At 41.7% G+C, this 23711-nt stretch overlaps 1 protein-coding gene across 1 annotated transcript; it reads right to left on the bottom strand.

Annotated features, from left to right (window-relative positions):
- Positions 1-450: 450 nt before the first annotated feature.
- Positions 451-20631, bottom strand: LOC130911275 (solute carrier family 35 member F2-like). Its single transcript, XM_057829121.1, has 8 exons — positions 20552-20631; positions 20313-20488; positions 14219-14346; positions 13996-14155; positions 4521-4677; positions 4403-4455; positions 853-1007; positions 451-786 (listed from the first exon to the last, which is right to left on the bottom strand). The coding sequence occupies exons 1-8, from the start codon at positions 20629-20631 to the stop codon at positions 625-627; spliced, it is 1071 nt and encodes a 356-aa protein (XP_057685104.1). The 3' UTR covers positions 451-624.
- Positions 20632-23711: the final 3080 nt, after the last annotated feature.

The following is a 23711-nucleotide window of genomic DNA, read 5'->3' as shown; positions in this document are numbered from 1 at the left end:
ATCATATTTTGTATGCTTTTGTTATGCTTGCATGAGAACATTGTAGCGTTAACCTATTTGAGTGTGCCTTCCCACAGCCTTCACAATATGCCCAAATATGGACTGTTATGTTCCTGTTTTCCAATATGCCATGAATGAATACGATGTGGCAACTGTGGCTAATCAGACTTCGTTCTAGCCACATCCAGTGTTCAAGGTCTCCGCTCAAAGATGTTATTGTATGTAAAAATACCCAGGTTTGTGAGATGTTGAGTTTCGTTTCTCAGTAAGTTTCGTTTCACGGTGGGCTTTGGCACCGCCCTTTCAACAGTATAAATGTCCAGCCTCTATTGTAAATCTTCCTACTTTCTGGGTGATCACAGCTCCTGGCTGGGTCACATCGGTTTGTACCCGAGAGCTCTTGTTCATAAAGGCTTCGAAGAAAAGCAATCCATGGTTGGGGTCGTATTCATTTCTGTAATCGAGCTATCGAGGTAACACCTGTCTTGGAGTTCAAATTTAATTTCCCCGACAGTTATCTTTCAGTGCCAGATGTGCAATCCCTTTCCAGTTCAATGAGTGCCCTTTAAAGAGTTGCGAGAACACTGGTTCTTTAAAAAGACAGTTTTCAACAATCTGAAAAAGTCACAACGGGGTGCAGTCAACAACATCCCCACTCTTCCTCCGCTCCCCTTCTGCCACGTCTTCACTGAGTCCATCCATTCCACTTGTGGGCGTCGGCACGGCGTTGAAGGCGATGAACCCAACGAAGATCAACACCAGCGACACTATGTACAAACCTGAGAACTGAGACAAAGAATATCAAGCTTTCAGGGTCCGGTTTCAAATGAATTCCGGGTCCTCTTGGCTCACGTGGTAGTGGAAGAGAAATATCCCACAGAAGACTGCGAAGATGTCGGCGGTGAGCATGGACAGGTTGACGGCGGTGGCGCTGCTTTCCTTTATAACCACCGGCATCAGACTGTACAAGCCCAACATGCAGCACGCGAAGGCCCCCAACAGCACCGCTGACCCAAAGAAAAATTGATAGATTTTGAAAATTTAACATTGTAAATATTACAACCCCTAGCAAAAATTATGGAATCACCAGTCTAGGTCGAGCACTCACTCTAGACATTTTATCAAGTAGAGCAAACTCGGATAAAAAGCTTGAAAAAAATAATGAATGAAATCATGAACTCTTTAGCATTCAGAAACACTAAAAGAATAAAAAACATTGTGGTGGTCTGTAAATGTTACTTTTATAGAGCAAGTGCAGGGAAATGTATGTGGAGTCCAATGCAGAATCTTGACTCTTGACACCTTGTCTAATGCAGATTGTTGATCCTTGACAAGGTGATGATGCTGGAACTTTGGTTTGGTGCTGTTCCAGTGAGATTTACAAAGATGACTGCCTGAAGAAAACATCAAAATTCCCACAGTCCTTGATGATATGGGGCTGCATGTCAGGCAAAGACCCTGTGGGCGATGGCTGTGGTTAAATCTTCAATAAATGCACAAGTTTACATTGAAATTTTAGACAGCTTTCTTATCCCTTCAATTGAAAATATGTTCACGATTTTCCAAGATGACAATGCATCATGCCACAGAGCTAAAACTGTTAAAGCATTTCTTGGAGAAAGACTTATCTAGTCAATGTCATGTCCTGCAAGTAGCCCAGATCTCAACCCTATTGAAAACCTGTGGTGGAAATTGAAAAAAATGGTCCACAGCAAGGCTCCGACTTACAAGGTTGATCTGGCAACAGCAATCAAAGAGAGTTGGCACCAAATTGATGAAGAATACTCATCAAGACCATGCCTCAGAGACTGCAAGCTTTCATAAAAGCCAGAGGTGGTGCTACTAAATACTAGAGCTGTGTTTTGATTGTTATTTCTATGTTTGTTTCTAATGATTCCATTTTTTTCCCCCTCAGAATGGAGTGATTCCGTCTATATTTCCCTGCACTTGCTCTATAAAAGTAACATTTACTGACCACCACAATGTTTTTTTAATTCATTTCTTATAGTGATTCTGAATGCGAAAGAGTTGCACTTTTGAACTAATTCATTATTTTTTCAAGTTTTTAATCTGAGTTTGTTCTACATGATAAAATGTCTGAGTGAGTGCTCGTCTGTGTAAGTTCATTCGAAATTGATGGAAATATGTATTCGTTTGTGGTCTAAAACTTTAGAATTTTGCAGATGAAAACATTTTGAGTAGCTGTCGACCAAAGCTAGAGGAAATCTATAAGATTTCATCGACTAAAACTAGACGGAGACAAACACATTTTGATTTGACTAAAATATGACTAAGACTAATAAGATGATCGACCGATGATCCGATGGGTAGAAAAATGACTACCGAAAGTTAGTTGCGCCAGCGACTCCATCTTCAAGCCTTATATATGTATATGGCGGAAAACACCCAGGTGACGAAGTTCCGCTCTGAGACCACTAATTTGGCCAAATTTCAAAATTGTCCGATACGCATGTGTGATACATCATCGGAAAGTTTAAAATCTCAATTTTCTGGGGGAAGAAAAATTTTGGACAGGAGGGGATTTAAAAAAAATTTTTTTTAAACAGCAAAACCCTATCTGGAGGTGAGAGCACGCGAGAGCAGAATTACAGACGCCATGACTTTAACGAGATATCACTGCGTACTTACCTTGTTTCGATCCAAAAACTCCATATAGCATGTATCCCCGAGTGTCAAGACACTGTGAATGGCCACAGCTGGATTTTTTGAGGATTTTATGGGTGAAACATGGTAATATAACAAGGGTCGTGATGCAGAAATCGCAGACATCAAGGAGTGGTTGGGATTTTCTTTTTCATATATTTACCCTTTTAAAGTTTTTTTTTGTTTTGTTTTTTTGGATCAATTATTTATCATCTAACATATCGGGGGAAATGCGACTAACAAAAAAATACAATTTAGCGATAGTTGGGTAGATATCCGTGACTTTTTTACAGACGCCATTTTTTTTCATTGTGACGTAATTTGTTTAAAAGTTTAAAATATGGGATTGAATAATTTTTTTGTCTTTTTTTTTTTTTTTTTTAAACAAAATATTAGACATCAATTAATGATTCTAAGCTAAAAATGACAGACATTTTGAATAATAAATATAATTACCTTGTTTTCATGGCTGGGTTGTAACAAAAACGGTTGCGCAACATCTGTAAACGGGGTTTTCCAGGGTAAAACGGGCAAATTAAAATTAGTTCGGGGGCTTAATGCGCCATGAATCTCCTATGGCAGCATATAGACCTATTGTTCTATCAAGCACAACAGTTGTTTTGGCTTAAAATACAGAAGTTTCTTTTAAAGAGGAGTGCAAGAGCAGAAACTTCTTTTTCAGTCTTGTCTGTGTTTTCCGCCATATATCTATGACTAGGGTTCTTCCGATCCGATCCCGATCGTTTTAGTTTGAGTATCTGCCGATCCCGATATTTCCCGATCCGATTGTTTTTTTTTTTTTTGCTCCCGATTCAATTCCAATCATTCCCGATAATTTTTCCCGATCATATACATTTTGGCAATGCATTAAGAAAAAAATGAATAAAACTCGGACGAATATATACATTCACCATACAGTACATAAGTACTGTATTTGTTTATTATGACAATAAATCCTCAAGATGGCATTTACATTATTAACATTCTTTCTGTGAGAGGGATCCACGGATAGAAAGACTTGTAATTCTTAAAGGATAAATGTGACTTTGTATATTATGACTAAATATTGCCATCTAGTGTATTTGTTGAGCTTTCAGTAAATGATACTCCAGCCATTTAACTTCTGCTCAAATGCATGATGGGAATGGCAACCATGACGGTGCGTAGGGGCACCAATTGATATATCTTCTCTGCGTTGGGAAAGAACATAGGGTGTTGAGAAAATGATCAACTACTACCTTTCTTCCCCACATTGCCTCCCACATTATTTATAATTGCTGAGAGAGGTATTGTAAGGCTTTAGCCACATAAAAAATGGCTCCAAAGGCTGTCAAAATTCTCTCTACTCATTATACGCTGCCTTTTAGCGCTATCTATAGGTAAAACGGCGTCTTAATAGATTGAACGCGACAATGCGTAAGTGGGTCGTGCAGCGCATGCGTTAATTATTTAACGTGATTAATTTTTTTTTTTAAATTACCGCCGTTAACGCAATAAATTTGATAGCCCTACTTTAAGCCAAAACTACTCTGGGTGAGTGGAAGACATTTTGTCTGTAACGTTAAATTCAATTAGAAAACGATTTAAATAAAATATATAGATATATTAAAAAAAAAGGCATGTCCGATATTTTTTTTGCCGATTCCGATACTTTGAAAATGATGTGATCGGACCCGATCGATCGGGACATCTTTATCTATGACCAATATTATCTATGATAACGTCACGTGATCCTCACCCACTTGCCAGCTCCACTGGATGGCAGACACTTGGTGGAGCTCCAGAACCAACCTGAAACAAAGCCGCATCCACTGTAGGACATTTACAATGATACGACTATATCTTTGGACTCTTACATTTGCACGCTGCTTATGATGACGCCAAAGAGTCCCAGCATGCCTAAGAACTCCAGGCGGCTTCGGTTCTTGACGGTGTACTCTTGCCATACGTTGGAAATGCCGTACAGGGTGGCACTGAGCAGAACCAGGCCGTCGCCCAGCAACATGTTAGAGGCTGGTTAGGATCACGTCATGTGAAGAACAGTTGAGGTGAATTTTAGTGAGAGAGTTTGGGTGAGTGTGAATTTGTGTTCATGTTAGTGACGGGATCTGTGGTTCACTTGAGTAAACGAATCCATTCCGGTTCGTTCAGTAAAAAGATTCGTTCAAACGAATCGTTCAACGAATCGTTCGCCCCCCTCATATCCCTCCCCGCCCAAATGAATCGTTCGGTTAGTGAACGGGAAGTGACGTTGCCGAACGAATCACCAAAGACCGCTTCGCAGTATAACTGAACGGGAAGTGACATTGCTTGGTCCCTCCCTCTCTTGCACACAGGCTCCTCATTGACCACTCGTCGTAGTTTCAGAAATGAGTGACAGGCGATATCATTCTGCTTTCACAAACAGCCTCCCCTCCCGCTGCTGCAAAAGCGAGGGAGAACTTCCGCGTCGTCTGTCCTAGTTCAATGGGATCAAAGTCATGGCTCGTACTTGCATTTCGATTTAGGACACGGTTAAACATTTTCCTTTTGTGGGGGGAGTGGGGGTTTGGGGTCGGGGGCGCATGGACTTTCTTTAGCATGATCTTGATCACATATACAACGCTGCTGCTACCAGCCAACGCGGCATGCTTGCTGTCACGAAAATAAAAATAAATCGAAAGTTTAATTTCTAAATATGGAACGACCAACACATCATATTTACCTCTCGCTCTGTTGTATTTTAGTTTTTATGCTCATCACTATTATTTTTGGTCACTATTGTTAAAACTAAAGTGTAAATAGCTAGTTGTCAAATGTGCTGCTCTGAAATAAAAATAATACTACATTTGGATATTTGACAGTTTAATTGCAAATCAGTATTAAGATGATCGTATTGAATTTTTGCAGTGGTATTAACAAATTAAATAATCCGGTCAGCTCCCCTGTCGTCCCCTCATCTCAGATCGTCAAATGCTGACGAGAAATAATTGTTTGCTCTTTACGAAGTTGCCTTTCTACTCTCATTAGTCTGTTAAGAAAAATGTAGACATATTGCGACATCTCCCGTGTCCGCGTGCGTTGTTTTTGGGCGCTTGAGTAGCACATGATGGACGGATGGACATAATTTGTCAAACCAACCAACACCCGACACGCTCTGACACGAAAGAAAATAAAACAGTCGGAAAAAATTGGCATGTATATACAGTTTCATTGCAAATCAGTATTATGGTGATCATACTAAATATTCTTTTTTTCTGTGCACATATGAGGTAAATATCGCTGCCATGAAGCCTCCATACAATGACAGTTCTCTCCCCCCGCACTGCCGTCACGCGACCGCAGCTCAGCTTTTGCTTGCCTCGTAGCTACCCGCGAAAGTCTTTTAAACTACTGTAAATTTGATAGTATGTCATTATATGTAGTCCCGAGTCTGTTGAGAAAAGTAGTACACTAAACCATGCTCGCTAGGTTTGTGTGGTGTTTTTGTCTGTTTGAGCAGCATTTGATAGGCTCCACATTAACAAATATGTGACAAAGTCATTTCCTTTCATTTTTTGACTCGTTCATCGCATTACTGCAAAGTCAAGTTAGCAGCAAGCTAGGTCAGGAACCGGAGCCTCCGGAGGACCGAGTCACTGAACGGGAAGTGACATAACTCAGTCTTGCCCTCCTGCCTGCACGCTGGCTGCTTATTGGCTACACGTGGAAGTGAGTGACGGACGCCTTGATTCTGTTTCCACTCCCTCCCCTGCCCGTGATGAGGCTAGCGTCTGATTGGTCGTGTGCGATGTCAGAAGACGCTGCCGCTTGCTCAACGCCCTCCCACGCAGCGAACAAACACCAACTTCATAGAACGAATCAGTGCAGATGGTGATTAGTTCGGTCTCGTTCACCCAAACAATTCGTTCAAAAAGAACGAATCGTTCGCGACCGATACAACACTAGTTCATGTGTGTGTGAGAGAGGTTTTAAGAATGTGAAAATGTTGGTATGTGTAAGAGTTTCTGGGGGGTCAAACCTGGCGGCATGGGCAGGCATTAGGGGGCCGGGCCTGCCCTGAGAGACTGCTGTGCCCGCCCTAGCTCGATTTGACTGTACTGTGTAATTTTTTTAAAAAATCTTCCACAAAAACACACACAAACACGGAGAGGACAAACCCTCTATAGACCCTACTCACATGACGTCACAACCACGCCTCCGCGCCATATTGTCCGTCAACTCGTGTTGACGCATTACCGCTACGTAAATTCCTCCTATTATGGTGTGTTTTTCTGCTCGTTAACATTAATAATCAAAATGGTGAAGGTGTGTGTGGCGGTTGGTTGCAATAACAGAGAAGATAGACGGATAGATAGACGAAGTTCTACCGTATTCCGAGAGACCCGGAGAGGAGAGCGAGATGGACTGCTGCAATTCGACGAGAAAACTGGGCTCCAAACGATCACCACGGATTATGTAGTAGTCATTTTATATCTGGTAAGATGCATTTAATATATATTTAGAGGGTTTTGGGCTGACAACCACAATTAAGATCATTGCGAGGCTAATCGCCAACAACATACAGTCTCAAATTCAAGATGCTTATTTCTTCCACCATCATTACATTTTGAATAATATTTAGCTGGTATCAAGTGAAAGAAGTTGGCCTCGTCTACGGATCATCAGTTGAACAGGTGTGTCCAAACCTTTTGCAAAGGGGGCCAGATTTGGTGTGGTAAAAAAGCGGGGGGCTACCATGCCTGATTTACATAGAACAATATAAACAAATTTTAGCAAGCCCTTCTGTGTGTCACATTTGCTTTATTATTTTTTTTAATTCATAATTTCAGCAATCTCATCTTTGTGGCGTTCTCTTTCAACACTCGGGCTTTTGCGAAATACTGCTGCTGTGAAATGAAACTAGCTTCAAGTTGCTATAATTTCTCGCTGCGTATCTTCCCTGTAATGTTGTACAAGTCAGCGTGTCTTGTTTGGTAATATCGCGTCACATCGAACTCTTTGAAAACAGCGACTGTCTCTTTGCAAATGAGGCAGACACAGTTGTTGCATATTTTATTGAAGAAATAGTCCAATATCCACCTATCCTTGAAGCGTCGGCCATCGCAGTCAACAATTTTTTTTATTGATTGTCGCCATTTTGGAAAAGTAAAGGGTCACACGGGGTAATGTTGCTTAGAGTGCTGCTCTTATTTTTCAAACTTTCGTGAGAATAGGCTGATTTTGTGTGGACAAGATAGTTGTAGTGTACTTCCCATGGGCTCACCACCTGTGGGATGGGCCAAAGGGGTCGGGTGCGTAGGGAGTTGGGGGGCAGCCAAAGGCGGGGGCCTTGGCGGTCCGACCCCCAGCTGCAGAAGCTAACTGTTGGGACATGGAATGTCACCTCTCTGTCAGGGAAGGAGCCCGAGCTGGTGTGCGAGGCAGAGAAGTTCCAACTAGATATAGTCGGACTCTCCTCCACACACAGCTTGGGTTCTGGTACCAATCCTCTCGAGAGGGGTTGGACTCTCTTCCACTCTGTAGTTGCCCACAGTGAGAGGCGCCGAGCAGGTGTGGGCATACTTATTCCCCCCCGGCTTGGCGCCTGTACGTTGGGGTTTACCCCGGTAGACGAGAGGGTAGCTTCCCTCCGCCTTCGGGTGGGGGGACGGGTTCTGACTGTGGTTTGTGCTTATGCACCAAACAGCAGTCTACATGTGTTTTGTGGATTTGGAGAAGGCGTTCGACCGTGTGCCTAGGGGAGTCCTGTGGAAGGTGCGGGGGAGTACGGGGTACCGTGCCCCTTGTTAAGGGCTGTTCGGTCCCTGTATGACCGGTGTCAGAGTCTGGTCCGCATTGCCGGCAGTAAGTCGAATTCGTTCCCAGTGAGGATTGGACTCCGCCAAGGCTGCTCTTTGTCACCGATTCTGTTCATAATTTTTATGGACAGAATTTCTAGGCGCAGCCGAAGCGTTGAGGGTGTCCGGTTTGGTGGCCTCAGCATTGCATCTCTGCTTTTTGCAGATGATGTGGTGCTGTTGGCTTCATCAAGCCGCGACCTCCAACTCTCACTGGGGCGGTTCGCAGCCGAGTGTGAAGCGGTTGGGATGAAGATCAGCACCTCCAAATCCGAGACCGTGGTCCTCAGCCGGAAAAGGGTGGCATGCCCTCTCCAGGTCGGGGATGAGATCCTGCCCCGAGTGGAGGAGTTCAAGTATCCTGGGGTCTTGTTCACGAGTGAGGGTGGGAGGGAGCGGGAGATTGACAGGCGGATTGGTGCAGCGTCTGCAGTGATGCGGACTCTGCACCGGTCCGTTGTGGTGAAGAAGGAGCTGAGCCAAAAGGCGAAGCTCTCGATTTACCGGTCGATCTACGTTCCTACCCTCACCTATGGGCACGAGCTGTGGGTCGTGACCGAAAAAACAAGATCCCGGATACAAGCGGCCGAAATGAGTTTCCTCCGCAGGGTGTCTGGGCTCTCCCTTAGAGATAGGGTGAGAAGCCCGGTCATCCGGGAGGGGCTTAGTGTCGAGCCGCTGCTCCTCCGCGTTGAGAGGAGCCAGAGGAGCCAGTTGAGGTGGCCCTGGAGAGGTGTTCCGGGCATGTCCCACCGGCGAGAGGCCCCGGGGTCTACCCAGGACACGCTGGAGAGACTATGTCGCTCGGCTGGCCTGGGAACGCCTTGGAATCCCGCCGGAGGAGCTGGCTGAAGTGGCTGGGGAGAGGGAAGTCTGGGCTTCCCTGATAAAGCTACTGCCTCCGCGACCAGACCCCGGACTAAGCAGAAGATAATGGATGGATGGAAGATAGTTGTAGATATCAGGGTAGCAGATGTCAGGCAGAGAGGGCGAAGACAGCGGGTCGAAAAATATCGATTTAGGCATCAAATATGGATCTGGCGAATGGATAGACTGAAGCTTTTCCACATAACGCCTTTTATGCAACGCATCCAATGAGTTTACAGCGTCTGAAAGCACCGGGGCTTCCATGAATTGCACTATAAATTGCACGACAAATTGAAACCATTGAGAATACGGATAAACAAAGACGGACAATATGGCGGCCGGATACAGTGACACGTCATTCTCTGACGTTGGTGAGTAGGGTCTATTCATCCTATCTTCATCTGTCGCTATTCAATTCAACCAATCTGAGCAGCGAATGAAGGCAATTTTTAGCCAATCACAGATGAGGGGGGCGGGCTGAGTAGCCGGCCATTGGGTGCTCATGTTTATCAGTGGATATGTTATGTTTACGCTGAAGCACTTTAGTTGAATAAATAAATGCACACAGAACTGCACCATTGTTTTTCGCATACCTGTCAAGTTGTACGGTTCGGCTTGATTTGTAAAAGTGAGCACTGATTTTTAAATGTGTACGCCGTACGTTCAAAATCTGTACGTTTTCGTGCATTACGGGTTTTTTTCTCTGTTTGGATTTTGTCACTGTTTGGGCAACAAGACAAAGTGCGTTACAACGTTGGTTGAATGTCGTGAGAAAAGTCAGAGACACTGAGAGAGAAGAGTGTTGTGACGCTGTAGTAAACGCGATGCTAGGCTAGGTGGCTCCAGTATTTCCTGACTGTAGCCGACAGCCTACAATCTGCTCCTAGATATCAAATTCTCATAGAACTACATGCGAAATGACAGACGGCGGCGTTAATAAACAGCTGCCATTTTTAAGCAGCAGACTTCTCAGAAAGGCTCTGTTGTAGTGAACCTTCCAAGCGAACTTGAGTAATCTTTTTTCTAAAATACTCCTGAATTAGCAAAATCTTGACTTGAATCTATCTTTAAATGATGAAACAGTTTTAAAACTGTCTTTAACATGTCGAAAGTAGACAGAAGGGAATAATGCAAAAACGGTAGCAATTTTAACAACTTTAACAGTTGATTCACAACATTAAACGATTTCCAAACATAGCAAAGGTTACTAATGTTTTTTTGTTTTTAAAATTTTTTATTTATTTTTTAATTAATTATTTTTAAAAAAAACATGAAAGGTAACACCAGTTACTTTGCCAAGTAACTAATTACTTTTACCTTCAGGTAACTGAGTTACTAACTCAATTACGTTTTGGGAGAAGTAATTTGTAACTAATTAACCCTTTAACACCTAAGCCTATTTTGCCCGAATTAGCATGCATTTGATGTTGCCTTTATATTTCAAAGAAAAAATTGTTCACAATGGCCAAGTTGGGTCCCTTTTTTCAGGACACCTTGAACTTCATGTCCAAACCGCTGTTTTCTTCACTGACCAAATATAATCCACATTTTGGACCCAAAAAGACAAAAAAAAAAAAAAAATCCCAAAATATTTTTTCCAAATTTGTAATGTTGATGTCCCATTGACAACCGAACATGCTCGACCAACCGTTTTGAAGCTTGATAATATTTATTCAACGTGTTAGGATAAACATTCAATAGAAAATAATAAGATTGGATAGTTTTATGTTTGATAATTCAACACAAACAGCAGGTATGGTCATAGGCGTTGTTTGCCTTTACACATACAATGGTCAAAACAGGTTATATATACAGTACAAAATAGTGAGAAAAAAAAGAAAGAAAGGGTTTGGAGGATCTCTCTTTGTGAAGTTAGCTATTGTACCCATCACCTTATCAAAAGTTTATACGTACATGCAGTCAAGCTTCTCGAACACACATCAACGTATATAAAAGCTGAAAAAAAGTATTTTCAAACATTTTGACGAGTAGTTCAGTTCAATTCAAATTTTTCTGGCATGCGACCCAGTAAAGTTTTTTTGTTTTTTTTTGCACACTCAATAAAGCTTCTTCTTGAACAGGTCACGGAGCTACTCGCCGAGACGTCGACTCATCCGAGGAAAACAACGACAAATACGGCTCATCTTCTTCCTTGAGTTAATGAAATAATGCATTAGCTTGCGCTAAATTTAGTTTTGGATTCATGCTGCACGTTTCAAAGTCGCTCTCTCAATCCAACCGGCTGTTGCTTGCTTCGCATGCTTCCTTTTAGTTGGCGCCTCGCTCGGAAATTTATTAAAAATGTTCACATTTGGTTCGTCCTTGACATCACAACTGCTCTTTTGTCGGTCTTTTGTGCTGCTTTGGGTTTTGAAAAAGGACAAGAAATGATGGAAATATGGAGATAGATATTGTACATGGTCCATGCAGCGTTTTAATGCATATTTATGACTGCAATAAACTATAAAACTCAAATGACATTATCTCCCGTTTTTCTTTGTCGATTGACTTCAAATAAAAACTGTTGTGGACATCAACTTCCGCACTTTCAAATGAGACCAACCAGCGGCACGTGGGTGATGTAATTACAGCGTGACAAAGCTTCAAAGACGACATGCGTAAACGTGTCGCTGCCGACACGTTTGGTGTTAAAGGGTTACCGTAATTTCCGGACTATAAGCCGCTACTTTTTTCGTTCATTTTGAATCCTGCGGCTTATAGTCCAGTGCGGCTTATGTGTTGATTTATTTGTGTTGATAGGCAACCCATGCCTCCTAGCATGCATTGCAGCACTACAGCTGTAAGTAACAATCGTTATTTAGCCTGCATTGTAGCACTAACAATCAAAATTCATGTTCTTTTATTTAATTATTTATTCATTTACTGTTCCAGTGGTTTCAATAATTGCTTGTTATGGTATTTGGCAACACTTTATTTGACAGCGGCGTCATAACACTGTCATAAGACCATCCTAATTATGACATGACACTATCATGGGCATTACTGAATGCTTATGACAGATGTCATTAGGTGTCATCCAGCAAATTATGTTACCAACTCCATTTATGTCCAGCTCGGATCTTTTACATCCATTCAAAAGTGAGATCATTTCCCGAATAAAACTGAATGATAACTGTTATAAGCATTCGTTAATGCTCATGACAGTGTCATGTCATAATTATGTCTAATTGTCTAATGACAGTCTTATGGCGCCACTATCAAATAGTGTTACCAAATACCGCAACTAGCAATTATTTAAACAAACAGGAACATTAACTGAATAAATAATTAGCAAAGAACATGAATTTTGATTGTTATTTATATCTGTTGCTACAATGCATGCTAGGAGGCATAATGGACAACAACAGTGTTGACAGCATGTGGCATGAAAGGTTGACCGTCTCCCCCAAGGAAGCAGTGATGGCCAAATGAAGCTTCTTGAAGCTATGAAGCTTTGCAGCCAATTAGTTAAAAGCTTCATGGTGGTTTATTTGGTCTTCTGATGCCGCTGTCTAATGAAGTGTTACCGGCTAATATCTTTTGGTGTAAATATCCCATAATACAGTGAGGACAGCTGCGGCTTATAGTCCGGTGCGGTTTATCTATGAACAAATGCCGTTTTCGTGTCACATTTAGTGGGTGGCGGCTTATAGTCAGGTGCGCCTTATAGTGCGAAAATTACGGTAATTACTTTTTAAAAGTAAGATTAACAACAGTGGTCATAAAGATGAAGTCTAGAATGAAAAGTGACAAAAGCGGAGATTTCATTCTGCCAATTTGTTGCCGAACACAGTTTGCCTGCAACTATTGCTGATCACTTCTCAGAATTAGCAAAAGAAATGTTCCCTGACTCAAAGATTGCATCAGTAAGTTAATTTTATCAACTGACCTTTTTAATTTATAATTGGACACACTAACGAACTACCTTAAGGTCAAACTGAATTGTGAGCTGAAGTGCCATGAAGTGCAGTCATCAAGACATGATAGAAATTGCCAAAAGTGCTACATACAATTATAACAAAGGTCACTGTTACATTTCAGTAATCATGATGTAGCTGAAGCTATTGATATACAACGTTGTAAGATTCGTCACCAATTTGTAAGGGCATACGTTACTATTTGTATGATTGCCAACGGCCTCGGGTTGACAGGTATGTTTTCGTTTGTTTTATAGATTTTACAATGAACTACCACTTGTGACTTCCGTGACAGAAAAAATTTCAGTGCTCTGATGTAGTAATGTATGTGTAATGACGCCACTGTTCAGGCTAAATTTATGTTGGAGAAGTGTGCCCCCACTAAAAAATGTAATGCCCCCCCCCCCTGCGTAATTTCTTTCTGCAGCCGGGTCTGAAGGGGGTTAGAGGTTTTCAATGGGTTTAGAGGTTTTCAATGTGTATGTTTGACGGTAGAATTGTCCGATAATGAGTTTTTAACCGATATTGTCCAACTCCAAAAATCCAATACCGATATCAAACCGATACATGTTGTCGTGCATTTAATGTGTTATTGCTAATTATATTGTGATACCTCACTGGATGCTTTAATAATGATAAATGTAACAACTTTAAGGTTTTCTAAATATACATTCTGTGAAAAAAATAACAGAAGTTATAGAAAATAAACACTTTAACGTAATCCTTACCAGATCCCTGATCTCGGCCAGCTAGTAGGTCGGCCCCCACCATGGCGCCCACCCCTAGCAAGCAGACGGAAACCGCAACATAGTGTATGGGGCGGTACCGTGCCTTTAGCAGCCACCGGGACAGAACCATCACCACCGGGATCACGAAGCAGTCCAAAAGCTGTCAGAATACAAAAATGACAAACGTATAGGAGCCGCGTGACACGACTGGCGGAGCTCCCACCTGCACACTTGTCAGCGTGGTGTACTGGTAGGCCTTGACCACGGCGTAGTTTGCCTCCACGTCCACAAGGCCCAGGAGGAAGTACTGCAGCCAGCGTCTGCGACCAATTTGGTACACACTCCCTGAACCTCTCCATTCATTCAAAAAGAGGGACAGACCTAAGAACCCCTCTTTGCAATTGTGCACGAATACGTCATCTTGAACGAATTGTTGCTAATTGACTAGCGACCAATGAACAGTCAATGTCAAAATGGTCAAAGAATGGATGGGTTTCCGTAATTTCAAAACACATACAAACAACATTGCCGGGCTATACTATGTCAACCAATAGATTGGTCACCATCATGTCATGGTACATATAGTACATCAAATGACTAATTCATCATTTCAGAGCACATGTAGACAAACAAACGATCGGTCGCCATCATGAAATGGCACATATACAGTGGGGCAAAAAAGTATTTAGTCAACCACTAATTGTGCAAGTTCTCCCACTTGAAAATATTAGAGAGGCCTGTAATTGTCAACATGGGTAAACCTCAACCATGAGAGACAGAATGTGTGTGTGTGTGGGGGGGGGTGAAAATCACATTGTTTGATTTTTAAAGAATTTATTTGCAAATCCTGGTGGAAAATAAGTATTTGGTCAATACCAAAAGTTCATCTCAGTACTTTGTTATGTACCCTTTGTTGGCAATAACGGAGGCCAAACGTTTTCTGTAACTCTTCACAAGCTTTTCACTCACTGTTGCTGGTATTTTGGCCCATTCCTCCATGCAGATCTCCTATAGAGCAGTGATGTTTTGGGGCTGCCGTTGGGCAACACGGACTTTCAACTCTCTCCCCAGATTTTCGACGGGGTTGAGATCTGGAGACTGGCTAGGCCACTCCAGGATCTTGAAATTCCTCTTACGAAGCCACTCCTTTGTTGGCCTGGCTGTGTGTTTGGGATTATTGTCATGCTGAAAGACCCAGCCACGTCTCATCTTCAATGCCCTTGGTGATGGAAGGAGATTTTCACTCAAAATCTCTCGATACATGGCCCCATTCATTCTTTCCTTTACACAGATCAGTCGTCCTGGTCCCTTTGCAGAAAAACAGCCCCAAAGCATGATGTTTCCACCCCCATGCTTCACAGTGGGTATGGTGTTCTTCGGATGCAATTCAGTATTCTTTCTCCTCCAGACACGAGAACCTGTGTTTCTACCAAAAAGTTCTATTTTGGTTTCATCTGACCATAACACATTCTCCCAGTCCTCTTCTGGATCATCCAAATGCTCTCTAGCAAACCGCAGACGGGTCTGGACGTGTACTGGCTTCAGCAGGGGGACACATCTGGCAGTGCTGGATTCGAGTCCCTGGGGGCGCATTGTGTTACTAATAGTAGCCTTTGTTAGTGTAGTCCCAGCTCTCTGTAGGTCATTCACTAGGTCCCCCCGTGTGGTTCTGGGATTTTTGCTCACAGTTCTTGTTATCATTTTGACGCCACGGGGTGAGATCTTGCATGGAGCCCCAGATCCAGGGGAGATTATCAGTGGTCTTGTATGTCTTCCATTTTCTAATAATTGCTCCCACAGTTGATTTCTTTACACCAAGCATTTTACCTATTGCAGATCCAGTCTTCCCAGCCTGGTGCAGGTCTACAATTTGGTCAATGATGTCCTTCGACAGCTCTTTGGTCTTGGCTATAGTGAAGTTTGGAGTGTGACTGACTGAGATTGTGGACAGGTGTCTTTTATACCGATAATTAGTTAAAACACATGCCATTAATACAGGTAACGAGTGGAGCCCCGTTAAACTTCATTAGAAGAAGTTAGACCTCTTTGACAGCCAGAAATCTTGCTTGTTTGTTGGTGACCAAATACTTATTTTCCACTCTAATTTGGAAAAAAATCTTAAAAAATCAAACAATTTGATTTTGGTTTTTTTCCACATTCTACCTCTCATGGTTGAGGTTTAGTCATGCTGACAATTACAGGCCTCTCTAATCTTTTTAAGTAGGAGAACTTGCACAATTGGTGGTTGACTAAATACTTGTTTGCCCCACTGTAGCAAAACACTAGGGAATTTTTACAATTAACACGACCTCAACATACTGCTGGACAACTGAAAGCGACGAACTATCTCTCTTTCCCTCTCACTCTAAAAAATAACTTGCGCACAGAAGCGGGACCGCCGTGTGTCTGCCTGTCTCATACACAAATTTATTTCCGAGTCTTTTGAAAAGGAGTAAATCTCTCGCTCAGTAACCGGTAGCATCCATCCTAACGTTGTGCGTATGTCCCTCAAAGTCCGGGCACCAGACGTGTCTTGAATTTCATTCCGCTACGGGCGACTGTCATAAAGTTATTAGGGAAACTCATCGTATTTAAACATTTATGACTCTTAATCGAATCGTCACGTGTCGAATCGCGATGCATCTAATCTATTTTTTTTAGCACTCCCTTAAGCCTGAGTTATGCTCCCGCGTTGCGGTGACGGCGCAGCGACTACGGCGTTATTTGACATTCGATGGTTCTCCGGCCAGATGACGCGTTGCTCTGTAATTCCCCGCCAAGCCACTAGAGGGGTGTGGTGTTATGTTTGTACAGTTTTGGGGCATGCGTGTTGACTTCCTCTAGTCTAGTTTAACGCAGAAAAGAATAAACAATGTAAGATGGAACGCTTGAATGTAGATCTTTAGCTCATCAACATTGAATAAATATTGATCATACAAATGTTGAGGCGCAGGCGACGCAGATGACGGTTTTGAGGCGGTCTGTCCAACTTTTGATACCGCATAGAAAGTTCTAGCCTCGGGTGGAAACCAGCTAGCTGTAGCAGCTAGCTTCAAACTGGCGTCGAGCACTGCGTCCAGCGTTTTGTCCGAGGTCTGCAAAGCTCTCCAGCCCTATTTGTTTGCTGTGTCCTACAACCAGCCAGGGGGAAGCCATAGCAGATTTCTGGCGTCTATGGAATTTCCCAAACTACGTTGGAAGCATTGATGTTAACGTTATCATAATAGCACCGAGGCACTCTCAATCATTGATGATGTATCGTATGTGAACTGTCTGTTGTTGAAAATTAAACATCAATGCAACTCTTTTGACACCAAACCTGTGCTTTACTTTACACTTTAATTATACACTTGAAGTGGAACACGTAAATAAGTCACAGATTCGCAGCAAACATATGTACACAATCAATCACCAAAAATACGACATAAAGTGATAAAAAGCAGGCAGTTTTTGGCCGACTGGGTCACCGCTTCGTGTGGCCATTCGATTGCGAACACACACATACTGTACTTGTCTCGGTGGTTTTTCAATTTAAAAAAAAAAAAATTCAATTGCTGGCTGACCTCCAGCCCTGTATTTTCAGCAATCTCCTCCCACGAATTGCTTGCCATTTGGCAATCTTCATAATGTCTTGAAGAGACATTGTAGAAGTTGTCGTACTTGCTCTTCGTTGATACTGGGGATGTCCCGATCCAGGTTTTTGCACTTCCGATCCGATACCGATATTGTTTTGACCTTCCGATCCGATACCGACCGATTCCGACCTATCTGAGCATGCGTTAAAGTTAAAAGTTATTTAGCCTCCTTATTTAGTTGCCAGACTCATGCTGAAAAAGGTTTTAGTACTCTTGATAACAACTAGCCTGCTGAATTAGGTGAGTTTGAATAACACACAACGGTTGGTAACAAGAAACTGACCTGTTCATTCAGTGACAAACACAAAGCATTATGAATAACAAACAGAAATGGCATAGTCAGTCAGTAAAACGTGCAAATAATAATGTAAACTGTCTTAAAAAAGCAAAACACACCAACAACCTCAGTGGAAAATCCCACAAATCCCCCAAGCTATTAGATACTTTTAATGTTTCGTGCATTAGTTACAAAAATTGTATAAAAAGCCTCTCAGGTTTAAATAAACAACTATGTCAGTATCAAGTTAACATTTCAAAACAGTAAATAAAATACTAACGTCCACATTCTGTATCAGCAGCTTTAAACTACATTCAATTCATTTAATTTTGAGAATCAACTGTTAAAGTTGTTTAAACTGCTCCCGTTATCCCATAATTTCCCTTCTGTCTACTTTTGACATGTGAAAGTTTTAAACTGTTTCAAAGATAGATTCAAGTCAAGATTTTGCCGATTTAGGAGTATTTTAGATAAAAAGTTAATTAGGTTCACTTGGAAGGTTCACAACAGCCTACTAGGGAAGTCTTCTGCTTTAAGATGGCGGCTGTTTACTAACGCATCTGGTTTTCAATACTTCAATGTTGCTAACACAGTCGAGTCTGTCGTGCAGCATCTAGTTCTATATACATATGATATCTATTATCTCCGGTAAAACGATGTTGACGTAGTTTGTTGCGGCTGTCAGCAGCAGTCAGGTATTCTTGTGTTTTTTATCCAGCGGCATGAGTTGAGCTAAAGCCGTGAGTTGAGCATTGGCATTACACGGGTCTATGACAAGCATTATGTTTACTTTCGGGACGCAATGCGGTCAGTTTCTCATTGCGTCCTTAAGACTGCGCCGTGTATTAGTTCCGCTTTACTTGACATATTTCAATAATCGGAATTTGGATGTTTGTGTATTGTTCTCGAACCTTCCACGGCCGAATCGCTCAAGAATGTAATGACGGCTGGGCATGTTGTACCGTGGTTCTAAGTGTTGGATGGTGCGTCTTTGCTCACGAGAGATAATAGCTCGTCATCCAGAATGAATTCTTCGGCAATGACTCTTTGTTATTCCCTGGGCTTTGGGACTGTCGAGTGCAAGTTTGTCACGCATAGCAAAAGTTTCTGCCAGTGTTAGTTGCGTAGGACCTTTCTTTTTGTCTTCGGTTTTCTTAACATACTCCTCATAGTGTTTGCGGTGGTATTTCGCTAAATGCTTGATTAGGTTGGTTGTATTATAACTTCTTACACTTTACCACTACGCTTGACTTTATTGTGGCATATGTTGCTCTCTGCCTCTTCGTCTTTGTCGTCCTTTAAGGTGAAATGATCCCACACAGCTGACATTTTTAACGATAAAGTCTGTCGGTAAATTGGGAGACGGTAATGTAAATGTAGTGTGTTGAAGGTGTGCCGTAAAATGTGGACTGGATTTTAGAGAAACCGAAACAAAAACTGGAATGGACCATGTAAAACCCAGACTAGACTTAAAAACTGGATCGGAAGTCTGGATCGGAATTTTTTCGTGTTCCGATCCGCTACTGATGCACATTTTTTTGCCCACTTCAGTCCGATCCGATCCAAATATCGGATCGGGACATCTTTAGTTGATACTCTCGTCGGCTTGGTCCATTTTTGCGTGTAGAAAAATCATGTTTGAGAATGGCGGTGATTTCGCGCTGAACCGGAAACAACAGTCTGAGCGGACCAATCATAGTCCATTTCCACCACGTCACATGTGTTGTGTCAGAAAAAACATCTGAAAATGGCAGTTTGGACAAGGCACCCTTCAAATCTCAGAAGACCTAGAGCAGTTGGCCAAAGAAGAATGTTCTAAAATTCCAGCAGAGCATTGTAAGAATCTCATTGATGGATACCGGAGGCTGTTGTTCACAGTTATTTTGTCTGGGTTGTGCTACCAAGTATTAGGCTGAGGGTGCCAATACTTTTGTATGGCCCATTTTTGGAGTTCTGTTTAAAATAAAAAAATAAAATAAAAAAGTCATTCTGTTTTGTGTTTTTCATTGCAAGCAAAATCAATGAAGATATTACTTCCAAAGCATTTGTGATTGCAATCATTTGCTTGGAGAAATTGAACATTATCTGACAGAATTACAGGGGTGCCAATACTTTTGGCCAGCAGTGTACGTGTAGACAAGGCCTAAGTCAAACAAATGATTGGTTGCCATCATGTCAGGGCAGATGTGGACCAACAAGTGATTGGTTGCCACAATGCCATGGCACATGAAGACCACAAAGGATTGGTCATCATGTCTGGCTTCATGGAGATCAACAATGGATTGGTCGACTTAAAAGAAAATAAATCTAGTCAACGCACATTCATAGACAAACAAATGAATTTTCACCAGAATATTTCACTTTTAAGTGCAAAACAGTTGCATTGAATGTATATTGTGTGTCACCTGTCCTGCAGAGCATGACGGGCGTGTAGCTAACACCGAGAAGCGCGTAGTGCAGGACACTTTGGAGTAAGGGCGCCTCCACGCTAAAACCAGAGCTCAAGTACTGCGATGACACGGCCGTACCGCACACCAGTGCCGCCAGAACCTGACCCAGTGCCAAGGTCCGAGCGAGACGCCTGCCGCCAGAACCAGGAGGTCAGAGGTCACCGAAGCAGACAGGTCTTGACCGGCCCACTCACCATGTCAACGCCCGCCGGCCGCCGGCCAGCAGGGCGCACGCTCGAAAGCGTCCCGGCCGGGGATCCGCGTCCGGAGACATCTAGGAAGCATCCGCTCCCTGCCAGCAATTGTTCGTCCACGGCTCATTTTGTGTCTTGGCCCACTGAATGATTAACTCAAGAGGGCAATAGTCTCACTTTTCCTTATCTACAAAGTGTGTGACATGTCACGGCGTCCCTTCATAAATAAGTCACTGAGTGTGCTAACTCCAAGTGATTTCATGTTATGTCAATTGTGGAAGTCCAGCAAAACGGTCCCAGTCTTACATCAATTAAAACAAGTACAGTGATCCCTCGCGACTTCGAGGTCCACATTTCGCAGATTCAGTGTATCGCGGAGATTTAAAAAGTATTTACAGTGGGGCAAATAAGTATTTAGTCAACCACTAATTGTGCAAGTTCTCCCACTTGAAAACATTAGAGAGGCCTGTAATTGTCGACATGGGTAAACCTCAACCATTAGAGAAAGAATGTGGAAAAAAAAAACAGAAAATCACATTGTTTGATTTTTAAAGAATTTATTTGCAAATCAAGTGGTGGAAAATAAGTATTTGGTCAATACCAAAAGTTCATCTCAATACTTTGTTATGTACCCTTTGTTGGCAATAACGGAGGCCAAACGTTTTCTGTAACTCTTCACAAGTTTTTCAAACACTGTTGCTGGTATTTTGGCCCATTCCTCCATGCAGATCTCCTCTAGAGCAGTGATGTTTTGGGGCTGTCGTTGGGCAACACAGACTTTCAACTCCCTCCACAGATTTTCTTTGGGGTTGAGATCTGGAGACTGGCTAGGCAACTCCAGGACCTTGAAATGTTTCTTACGAAGCCACTCCTTTGTTGCCCTGGCTGTGTGTTTGGGGTCATTGTCCTGCTGAAAGACCCAGCCACGTCTCATCTTCAATGCCCTTGCTGATGGAAGGAGATTTTCACTCAAAATCTCTCGATACATGGCCCCATTCATTCTTTCCTTTACACAGATCAGTCGTCCGGGTCCCTTTGCAGAAAAACAGCCTCAAAGCATGATGATTCCACCCCCATACTTCACAGTGGGTATGGTGTTCTTCGGACAGGAGAACCTGTGTTTCTACCAAAAAGTTCTGTTTTGGTTTCATCCGACCATAACACAATCTCCCAGTCCTATTCTGGATCATCCAAATGCTCTCTAGCGAACCACAGACGGGCCTGGACGTGTACTTTCTTCAGCAGGGGGACATGTCTGGCAGTGCAGGATTTGAGTCCCTGGCGGCGCATTGTGTTACTGATAGTAGCCTTTGTTACTGTGGTCCCAGCTCTGTAGATCATTCATTAGGTCCCCCCGTGTGGTTCTGGGATTTTTGCTCACCGTTCTTGTTATCATTTTGACGCCACGGTGTGAGATCTTGCATGGAGCCCCAGATTGAGGGAGATTATCAGTGGTCTTGTATATCTTCCATTTTCTAATAATTGCTCCCACAGTTCATTTCTTTACACCAAGCGTTTTACCTATTGCAGATTCAGCCTTCCCATCCTGGTGCAGGTCTACAATTTTGTCTCTGGTGTCCTTCGACAGCTCTTTGGTCTTGGCCATAGTGGAGTTTGGAGTGTGACTGACTGAGATTGTGGACAGGTGTCTTTTATACCAATAATGAGTTAAAACTGTACCATTAATACAAGTAACGAGTGGAGCCTCGTTAGACCTCGTTAGAAGAAGTTAGACCTCTTTGACAGCCAGAAATCTTGCTCGTTTGTAGGTGACCAAATACTTATTTTCCACTCTAATTTGGAAATAAATTATTTAAAAATCAAACAATGTGATTTTCAGTTTTTTTCCCCACATTCTGTCACTCATGGTTGAGGTTTACCCATGTTGACAATTACAGGCCTCTCTAATCTTTTCAAGTAGGAGAACTTGCACAATTGGTGGTTGACTAAATACTTATTTGCCCCACTGTATGTGCTACAGGTAAGTAACAGGTGCTGTTTATTCCACAAATTAGAGAAGCATCACATGATTTTTCCAAAGGGCACCAGTACTTTTGTCTGAACCATTTTTTGAGTTTTGTGTAAAATGATATTATTTTTTTCCCCACATGAAATGGAGATGTGTGCTAAGTTCCCCCCATGCATCATGCAAGACGTCGGATAAGCGGGATAAAATGGATGGATGGAAGCTTTAAATACCCCAAAATGGGATCGCATGCGTTAAAACTTAGACTGAAAAGTTGGACCGCAGTTAGCAACCATTAAGTTTCTTTAAAAAAAAATTTTTTTAAGTCAATGACACAAAAAAGTAATAGTAGTCCAGAATCGCTGACTGCTTAGTTTTTTAAATTCTGAGTGTAACAGAAAGCTGGTGTAAAAAATGCAGTGGTATGAAAAAGTATCTGAGCCCTTTGGAATTTCTCACATTTCTGCATAAAATCACCATCAAATGTGATCTGATCTTTGTTAGACCCATCCTATCTACAGTAAATAAATTCTCCCTAAGATACAAAAGACATTGACTCATGTTAAGATTCAAATATTCTGGCATTTATTATTTTTTTTTATACATGAATTTCATTTATGACAAATTTATGATACTTGAGTTATAAATGTCTAGAGTATAAAAATTGAATTATGACAAAGATATATACTTAAAAATATATATATATATATATGACGAAAAAGGTAATTGAGTGTAATGAGTTAGACTGTAGAAATTGGTTAAAGTTATTGAGGAAAAAAATCGACCGAAAATTTATAGATACAAGATTGTATAATACATGTTGTATTTAATAACATACAGTATATAAAAACATAAATAACATACATTATCGATACACAAATAAGGAAAAAAAGTAGATCGTAATGTCATCAAAATGAAAGCAGACATGAAATGGTTACCAAAAAAATAAAACATTTCAAATATAAGATGGAAATATGATATGGAATAAATAAAAAACAAGAAAACAAAATTTTGGGTTAAAAAAAAAAAAAAAAAAAGAAAAAAAAAAAAGAACATTAAATAAAATACAATTTTATAAAACAAAATTTTTGAAAAAAAAAACAAAAAACAAATGAAAACAGTTAACAATGTTTGAAAAATAAAGAAAAAACAAACTTAAATTGAGTTTAAAAAATTGTTAACTGATTGTATTGA

The sequence above is a fragment of the Corythoichthys intestinalis genome, unplaced genomic scaffold, assembly GCF_030265065.1.
Source record: "Corythoichthys intestinalis isolate RoL2023-P3 unplaced genomic scaffold, ASM3026506v1 HiC_scaffold_23, whole genome shotgun sequence".
In the NCBI taxonomy this organism is placed as follows: domain Eukaryota; kingdom Metazoa; phylum Chordata; class Actinopteri; order Syngnathiformes; family Syngnathidae; genus Corythoichthys; species Corythoichthys intestinalis.
This window is presented reverse-complemented; position numbering and strand designations above follow the sequence as displayed.